Below are 9,005 nucleotides of genomic sequence, written 5' to 3' on the forward strand. Positions count from 1 at the left end.
AAAAGCAGTGGGAGTTAATTCCAAAATTATATTGATATAATAAATATTAGCCAACTTTTCTTGGGTGGTAATTAGCTTGTAATTTGTTTGTCGGTGGGTACATTTGGCCTAATGTCCTTGGGTCATTTCATATGCACCGAACTTGACTTTATTTTCATTAATGGAAGTTAGAGTGCAGTCCAAGAGTGGCCATGGGGCGGCTTCTACTCCCGGTTGCCATCAATTTCTTAACTCATTTTTCAACCAAAAAAATAAAAATTCAAGAATTGGAGTCACATCTTTTTGTTTCCTTCTTTCTATTCAAAGAAAAGACCTCACAACCTCTAACCAAGAGTTAAACTCAAATGTAATCCTTGATTTGAAGATTATAACGCATCAATATTTCAATGCATGTGCTTTACTGTTATTGTCATGTTATTGGTTTAATTGACATTTTTCTTATATATATAAATGAGGGACACACTTTAATCCAAACATATAACTCTGATATCTCTCATTAAAAAATTTAAGTAACTTTTAGATTCATAATTTCAATTCAAAAAATATACTTATTAAGTAAAGAAATACCTGTATTTATAAATTCAAAATCCATCTATCTCTTACTTATATGAGATGCATAATATCATCACTTTTCTATTTATTTTAACTGTAAAATTTTCTTATATATAAATGCGTTATTGATGTGAAAATTCTTTGAATCTCATAATTAAATCACATTGGAATAATATCACATATTATATAACTTTCATGCAAGCTTTCAGTGAAAGCAAAGCAAAGCAATGAACATTCCAAGCAATTTCAACCTAAAACTTTTCCTCAACTCATTCCATGAATCATTCTGAGCAGAGAGCAAGACCATTGTGGGAGCCTAGGAAGAAAAATAATTTTTTAGCTATTACAGTTATATATATCGTTTTGGCTATTTGGACCAATTATAAGGCTTCCACAAATCCACCAACAAAAGTGGGACACAGACATATATCCACTATTCCACCCTGTTTTGTTTTCTTTCTTTTCTTTTTTTTCCTACCTGTTTTATTTTAAGGGTAAGAAAAAGCTGGATGATTATTTAATTCTGGTAAGTGGTGGCGGTGCAAATTAAGCTTGTGATTGAGCCACGAAGCACAGGCAAACATGGGGTCCCATATCATATGATAAGCTTTTTGTTTGGAGTGGGAGAGAGTGTTGTCCAAAGAGTCAAAAAGTTTGAGGCCCTCCCTTCACTCAATTTCAGCTTTCTCTTTATTTGATTATTATATCTTCATGCATCAGTCTTCAGATTTGCTTTATTATCGGAATCCTAAATTGATGTTGATCCTATCATTATAATAATATATACTAAGCTGAATATAAAATCTAAGTTTGTTGCTTACCAACTTGCAAATTGGGTCGGTGTGCAATGTGCCTTCCTTTTTTAAAAAAAAAAAAATTAGTATATGGGAATGATAGTAATATCATCAATCTTACATCAATAGATGAAACAGTTTATAAATAAAAGTTTTCTTTCATTTATCAAAAATGTTATTTAAATTAAAAATATAAACTCGTAATTTTAATATTTGAAATTAATTAAAATCTTAAATGATGTGAAAACCTTTTTAAAGATATCAAAATCGAAATAAACTCTAACCAAAGTATGTTTCCTCTCCTATATGAATATCACGGACACATTAGGCTTATAAATTTAGTATGGGATTTGACTTATCATAGGGAACATAAAGAAGACTGTTTTCCTTCCCTCTATTCTTCTTTCCTTGCTTAGGGGACAATGATGTTGTGAAAGTGAAAAAAACACAAGAAATGGTCTTCTCCACGTTCTTTTTTTCTCTCCCCATGACCAAACCCTATACCTGTGTGTGATTCGTGACAAAATATGAAGGAAACAGGGTTGGAAAAAGCCTCTGTAACTTTAATTGGATCAAATGCGAAATAGGCTCTTTAAGGAACAAAGAGTCAAAAGGCAATTAAGATTAGGAAAAAAAGAATGAAAAGCCAAAAGCTTCATCCAGATACGCAGCTTGAGAAATTGGCCAAGAAGGAGCTGCTCAGTTTAAAGTTGCAATGAAAACACCTCACAAGGAAGAATCATTGAACAAAAACTTTGTCAAAGATCACAGTATGATGGAGCACAATTAATTAGTAAATAATTAAAGAAGAAACAATCTCAGTTGAAATTAGACTTGGAATATGATGAAAGTTTCCCTTTCCTTCTGCTTGCCGAACCAAGATTTAACCGACATAGATTTTGTTCACTCAACCTGTCTGTTGGTCACGGAAGTTTTTTAATCATTGTATTACAAGCAGTACTTTGAAAAGCGAGGGTAGTTTGCCCATCGATGGGGGCCACATAGCAAGAGGGGAAAACATTTTCCTGGTTTTAGTTTACCCCAACGTCCCCATCCATCAATGCAGCCTTATCATTTGCCTTCCCAAATTACTGTGCAGTTTTAGAAATTTTGTCCAAAAATGGAGTGGGGCCATGGACCTGATTCCTTTTCCTGCCATGGGGATTGAATTTATCTCCAAACTGATTCCAAACAACATTTTCTCTCGGAACTGATTCGATGTGCTTGCCATGGTGTGTGCAACGTTGCTATCAAAAGATTTCAGTTGTGGAAAAATGAAAAGATTCATGCCCCTGTCATCATCAAGCACAAACTAGTAAAAATCATAACATTTTTCTTAATTTGTTCTTTTCAATACTTTGTTGCAATAATAGAAATTACTAGATCAATGGTCACTTGTAAAAGAAAGGGATAGTGGTTGTTAATGTGCAGAATTCCTAGTTCTCAATTCCTTGATATGTACAGATAAGGGAAACTTATTCTAAAGTCTAAGCCAAAAGTAGAAAAAAAAAAAAATTCTCCTTCGTTTCTCCACTGTTGTTTTAAAACCCAAGACAATGAAGCTGATAAGGAGGAAAGAAAAGATAGGCTAAGGAAGAATGATTCTGATATATTGCCACCCAGCTGCAGCTAGCCATTTCCTAGCTGTACAGTGAAGTAGAACATTATTCCCCTCGCTACAGTCTGCTCCATTCATGAAGAGGATAAGTTTGTCACCTAGATTTAACATTGTTGAGAGCATACGTAGGCGTATGCTATAAAATAGCTAGTTTATTTGGTAGATTCAGTAATGGAGTGTTTGAACTAAATTCAAATATTCTAAATATATTTTACTATTTTGATAAAAGCATTTTACTATTTTTGTTAATTTGAATTTGGGCTCTGAAGGAGTAGACCATTAGCCCAGAATGTGTTCTTACAGGGAGCCCAAGCTCTAGCCTTAAAATAATAATAGCCCCAGTTTCTTTGTTCTAGCCCAAACATGCACCAACCGGCATTTTTAAACCTGTCTTCGCCAAACGGGCCGAAAGGAATACACGATTTGGTTTTGTCCACAAAATTATAAAACCCTAAGGTTTTACGTCGCTCTCCCTTTCTGTTTTTCTTCCCCAAAGCAAAGATCAAAGCTTCGTCGCCATGGTCGGTTCATTTCGAATTCTCTCTTATTGCTTTTGAAAAACTTCTGTTTTCTAATTTCAATGGTTGATTTTATTTCTGCTGCTAATTTTCTTATTTATTTTTTCTGTTCAGCCGCAAGGAGATTACATAGAGCTACACAGGAAAAGGCATGGCTATCGCCTTGACTTCTTCGAGAGGAAGCGCAAGAAGGAAGCTCGTCAAGTTCACGAGCGTTCCGCTAAGGCTCAAAAGGTCTTTAATTTTATTTTTCCCCTCTTTTTTTTTTTGTAATTTTGCTGCTTCTTTTTCTTTTTTTGTGGGATTTTTTGAGCTAATTTATTTATTTTTGTTAAATTTGTATAATAGGCCCTTGGTATCAAGGGTAAGATGATTGCCAAGAAAAATTATGCTGAGAAGGCCCTCATGAAAAAAACGTGAGTTTTTTCTTTTTCCATTATTATTTGTTCTTATTAGTACTTATTTTACTTCAATTAAGATCTAATAAAACTTAAAAAGGGTGATGTTAAAAAATTGTTGTCTTTTAATAGTGTTTTGTTTGCTGACAGTTAGATTCTGCAAATTTCAAATGAAAGCACAAATGAATATATTAGTTAGCTTCATTATGATAATGCATATAATGGTCGTATTGTCTTTCACTGAAGCAATGCCATATTCATGCCACTTAATCATGGTAAGTTATGTGGCTGTTTCTGATTCTTATGTTGTTGAAAAACTTAGTTGGTAGTGAATTGGTACATGGTGGTCAATGTGTGTCTGTGGTGATACTAGACAAATGTGTGCCTATGGTGATATTAGACAAGAGATCAAATGGTATTAAATGCTCCCTTTTGATGTTAGTCTGGAAAATTTCTTCTAGTACTAATTCAAACATGTAAAATTAAGGAGCAAAAATACCTATCATTTAGGATGTCTTGCTTACATGAAGGGATTATGGTGTCAGAAGCTTTCCCTTTGAGACTTGAGTTTCTTGTTTTGAGATGTTGAGCACCTTAAAGCTTTTGCTTTGGGTTTATGGCTTGTTTTGAGGAGAGAATATTGCTTCATCATTGCTGCTCTTTTCTTTGTTAATTGTGTAATAACTAGGAAATGTTTTTGCATCATGTCAACAGATTGGCTATGCATGAGGAATCATCAAATAGGCGCAAGGTTGATGACCAAGTGCAAGATGGAGCTATTCCTGCCTATCTTATGGATCGTGAAAACACAACACGTGCAAAGGTATGCTGATAGATGAGGTTGGTACAGATTTATACTATATTTATGTCATCAATAGATATTAAATTATTCTATGTTTAGGTTCTAAGCAACACCATAAAGCAAAAGAGGAAAGAGAAAGCTGGAAAATGGGAGGTCCCTATTCCGAAGGTAATAAGATTTCAAACTTTTCTGTTTGTTATATCTTAATATGTGCTTTCTCCATTTTTTTTCTGTATCAGTACGTAATTTTTCTGTTAACTTAAGTTGTTTGACTTCAAACTTTTGTCCTTCAGGTCAGGCCTGTCGCAGAAGATGAGATGTTTAAGGTGCTCAGATCTGGTAAAAGAAAAAGTAAGTATATAGAATATATAATATTAGTTTATTCTTTTTCAATATGCACCATTCTAATTGAAGAACACAATCTTTTCTATCTGGAGTTTGGTTGCCCAAGTTAAGAGGATATGTGTTTTTTTTTTCTTAATTTCTTTTTGTTTTTTCTCTTGCAGCGAAGCAATGGAAGAGGATGGTTACAAAGTGCACTTTTGTAGGACCTGGTTTTACAAGGAAACCTCCCAAGTATGAGCGTTTCATCCGTCCTTCAGGATTGCGATTTACTAAAGCTCATGTTACACACCCTGAACTAAAGTGCACCTTCAATCTTGACATCATTGGGGTGAAGAAAAATCCCAATGGTCCAATGTATACCTCTCTTGGTGTTATGACCAAAGGAACTATTATTGAGGTATTGTTTTTCCTTCAATAGTATTCAGCATGACTTCTGTTTGCTTGCATTGATACTCATTTGTTTTATGCTGAATTCAGGTGAATGTCAGTGAATTGGGTCTGGTCACACCAGCTGGGAAAGTTGTTTGGGGTAAAGATCCGCCTTTCATTTTATTCTGCATGAGCAAGCAGTATTCTGGTTTTGCTTTATGCTTTAATGCTTATTCCTATTTGTTTTTGGTAATGCAGGAAAATATGCTCAAGTGACAAATAACCCAGAAAATGATGGTTGTATAAATGCGGTTTTGCTTGTGTAAGAGGTTAACTGACGACATTGCAGATTGATTATTCAACGAAACATCAAGAGTGCTAACCAGTTTGGTTTGAGTCACATCATTGTTCTGTGGAACATTATATGTTCATCTTCGCGGCATCTTAAGTCTGCTAACCTTACCTTACCTTTTCTTTTCTTTTCTTTTTTTATTTCGTTTCAGTGTCGGATGTATCTTAGATTAAGAACAAAAATTTTGTTTTTGTTATGCATAAATCTGGGTTACATAAGTTATGCCATTGCATTGAGTTTTGCTCATGACCATGTTCTTGCCATGTTGGTGATAGCATATTATGATTGTGTACAAAGTTGAAGAGTAAAATGGTTATCCAATAAAAGATGCAATAATGGACTTAAGGACTCCTATCAGGTATAAATAAAGACTTGAAGCCAGAGGTTCTCAAAGAGAATGTTGAGAGAACACTCATTATGGTTTCACACACAAATGGTTGCTGCTCCTATCAAAGACATGAGTAAACAAGTTTTTGGAGCATATAGTTCTTTAGATAATAAATGGCAGATCTGCAGATCTGCATATCCGCAAAACAACATTAGTTAAAACTACAGTTTACAACAAATTTGATGGACCTTGACGTATGATTGACCAGATTCGGAAGAAACAACACCGCAACAACACTCTTAGTAACCAGTACGAGATACTAATGGGCAGGGGCTGCCGAAACTTGGGGTTCAATCACCTGAAGCAAGCCTGTTGCCAGTCTTCTCGTGAGATCCTCAACTGAAACCTTCACTGCATCCCTCCTCATGCCAATATCAGCAGCATATCGACTTGCACAATAAACCCCAACTGCTGTAGCTGCCATCCCATAAATGTTTGTAGTAACAAGACGCAGTGGAGTTGACAACACAGCTGCAAGAGGCCCACCTATAATCGATATTGCTTGACCACTTTGCCCAATGGTTGCTTGATCTAGAACAAGCAGCCCAGTTTTGCAGTAGATCGCAAAGTCCTCACAGTTGTTCTTGAAAACATTATAGCAACCAAATCCATTTTCAAGCAAATATTTTGCCCGATGGACCACTAAATCATTTGGATCTGACACTGCAAGAGTGCAAGTTCCACCTCGTGCTTTTGCAATAAAGAGAGCAGGGCTGACTGCATACTCAAAACGGTACAAAATGCCACCAGCAAGGAAGCAGTTCAAGCATGAGGAAACGACACCATGACCTTCATCTGGTGGGGTACAGGTAGGGCAATGCACTTGAGTTCGAGCTGGCCCCGAGCTCAGCAACAGGAGATCCAGAACAGTTCCTGTACCAACTTCTTGGCCGTGTCTTGTAAAATGAATGACTCTATCATTTCCAACGTAGATGCCTGTTCTCATATAGAAGCATAAAGATATAATTAGAAGAAGAATCCCAAATAATAATATGATGGGATAGAACAATATAACTGGCAAATGAAAACCATAAAAATAATCAAATAATTCCTCAACAGGCCACATTAAAACATCTAAAATTCAGAAAGACATACTTTAACTAAACCTAATTCAGAGAGAATGCAATCTCAAGAGCCACAAAATATACACATTTCTTAATTTATACATATCGTTACCAATTCCTAGCCCAGCAGATATATTAGCCCCTTAGCATTTCTTATTGCCGAGTCTCAAAGTTGACATTACAAGTACCATGAAGCGAATGATTCAACTTGGTCACCCTTATTTTTAAGGAACCTTCGGATTAAGAGTAGTAACTTAAGAGAAACTCATGGCAGCTGCACCACTAGGTACTGCAACTATAAGTGATCCTAGATGGCAAAACTATTTAAAAACTAGAAATCTAACCAACAGCATTCATTTGGAATGCAGTTCTAGATTGGATAATTTATTTACAAAAATATCGCTGCCTCTATTTAAAATTATACAGTTTGCTAGCTAGAGTAGATGATCTGGGCTAGGTAACAGTAATGCCTAACAAAATCATCATACGATATTAAAGATGAGAATGGTCCTAATGTTTAACCAATAACAATTTTCGAACTGGTGCACTTGGCAAGAAAAGGAGATCTTATCCGGCGAATTTCAAAACATAAGAAGCAAGGATGCTGGTCTACACCAATTTCATCAACATTTCAATGTCTTAACCTTTTTACTTTCTTAGCTATCAAAAAATCAAATGCTCTTGAAATGAAAGGGTTTCCCCGGGATGATTTATAAATAAAAATATACAGAGAGCTAAAATTCAACTCTATCCGTCTTTCGGGTACGCTGTTCAGAGATTCAGATATTGATACTTGAACAGGGCATAGGTTCCAACCCCACATCCAAACTTCAATAAGTCAACAAAAAAAAAAATGAACCTAAGAGAATAATAAGGAAAAGGTGGAAGTAAAGAACCGTGATGGGCATAAATATAAGCAGTCCTCCATGAATAGATATGATCCCCTGGTTTCAGGCTCTCCTTAGCGACTCTGCTTCATCCATTCAACCCCCACCGCCCCAAAAAAAAAATTATGATAAACCAAGACATCAATCTAAATCTAAAGAATAAAATTCCAATAAAACACGAATAGAAGATTTGGGAAAATAGTTAAAAATAAAAAAAGAAAACCTGTTGGATAGCAGCCCCATGTTTGTATCTCCTTTGTACAGACGGGAGAATTGAGTTGTAATTCTGTGCAATCTGGGTCCTCCTTTACTCCTCGAAAATGTTGAGCCCTTTTTACGTCGGATGTTGTAACGGCATAAGCTCCGTTGCGGAAGTCCAGCTCTTTCAGATTTCTCCTAGTGGAATTGACTGTTTTGTCCCTATGAGGTTCAAGTCCTTCGTCGTTAAGCAAACTAGAGCGACGGTTGTTATTAATGAGCCTAAATTACATACAAGTCCTTGAGGTTGGACTCTAATTACCATCGTCTGATTTGCAAATTCTACTTTCTTCCGTTCCTTGAGTAGTTAATAGCGTTAACAAGAATACTAGAATTACCATATTGCCCAAAGCAGCAGCAGCAGTATTTCTTTCTTTCTGGTGGGTCGTCGCCACCACCATCTTCAAATCGGTTGGCAAATCCGACGTCGCCTAACAACTAGGCTGCATTTTTTTGTCGATAAATGCTCTGCGTTTAGGTTACTTGGCTCAAGCAAAGCATGGAGTCGTAGTGCGGAGGGATGAAGTATGGTTGCCGCGTTCGTTGAAGAAGAGGCAAATAAAGATTAAATTATATTATAGATTATACTATTATCTTTATATCAAGATTAAATTATTTTAATTTAATCTTGATAAAATATAAAAATAAATAATATAAGTT

At 35.6% G+C, this 9,005-nt stretch overlaps 2 protein-coding genes across 3 annotated transcripts; one reads left to right on the forward strand and one right to left on the reverse strand.

Annotated features, from left to right (window-relative positions):
- The first annotated feature begins 3,326 nt into the window (after nt 1-3,326).
- Nucleotides 3,327-5,966, forward strand: LOC18598401 (Ribosomal protein S8e family protein). The gene is given in 10 exon segments (XM_018121801.2): nt 3,327-3,485; nt 3,597-3,716; nt 3,831-3,898; nt 4,595-4,703; nt 4,782-4,850; nt 4,976-5,033; nt 5,189-5,424; nt 5,505-5,519; nt 5,521-5,556; nt 5,655-5,966. Coding segments are annotated over 10 exon segments (732 nt in total). The 5' UTR covers nt 3,327-3,482; the 3' UTR covers nt 5,673-5,966.
- Nucleotides 5,967-6,133: 167 nt separating this feature from the next.
- On the reverse strand, nt 6,134-8,766 carry LOC18598402 (NC domain-containing protein-like protein). Of its 2 annotated transcripts, none has more exons than XM_088806496.1 (3): nt 8,311-8,766; nt 8,097-8,173; nt 6,134-7,072 (listed from the first exon to the last, which is right to left on the reverse strand). In XM_088806496.1, the coding sequence occupies exons 1-3, from the start codon at nt 8,328-8,330 to the stop codon at nt 6,396-6,398; spliced, it is 774 nt and encodes a 257-aa protein (XP_088662622.1). In that variant the 5' UTR covers nt 8,331-8,766; the 3' UTR covers nt 6,134-6,395. The 2 variants fall into 2 exon arrangements, with proteins under 2 accessions (XP_088662622.1, XP_017977291.1); XM_018121802.2 differs by having other exon boundaries at nt 8,097-8,170; nt 8,311-8,643.
- Between the last annotated feature and the right edge of the window lie 239 nt (nt 8,767-9,005).

Source organism: Theobroma cacao, chromosome 5, assembly GCF_053813885.1.
Source record: "Theobroma cacao isolate CCN51 chromosome 5, ASM5381388v1, whole genome shotgun sequence".
Taxonomy (NCBI): Eukaryota; Viridiplantae; Streptophyta; class Magnoliopsida; order Malvales; family Malvaceae; genus Theobroma; species Theobroma cacao.

What these genes read in the sequence shown, in the direction of transcription:
- LOC18598402 (XM_088806496.1), bottom strand. Translation starts at nt 8,330, where the DNA reads ATGGGGCTGCTATCCAACAG. An exon ending in ATGGGGCTGCTATCCAACAG is followed by an intron (nt 8,174 to 8,310) that starts GTTTTCTTTTTT and finishes GAATGGATGAAG; the next exon opens with CAGAGTCGCTAAGGAGAGCC. An exon ending in TTATATTTATGCCCATCACG is followed by an intron (nt 7,073 to 8,096) that starts GTTCTTTACTTC and finishes ATATGAGAACAG; the next exon opens with GCATCTACGTTGGAAATGAT.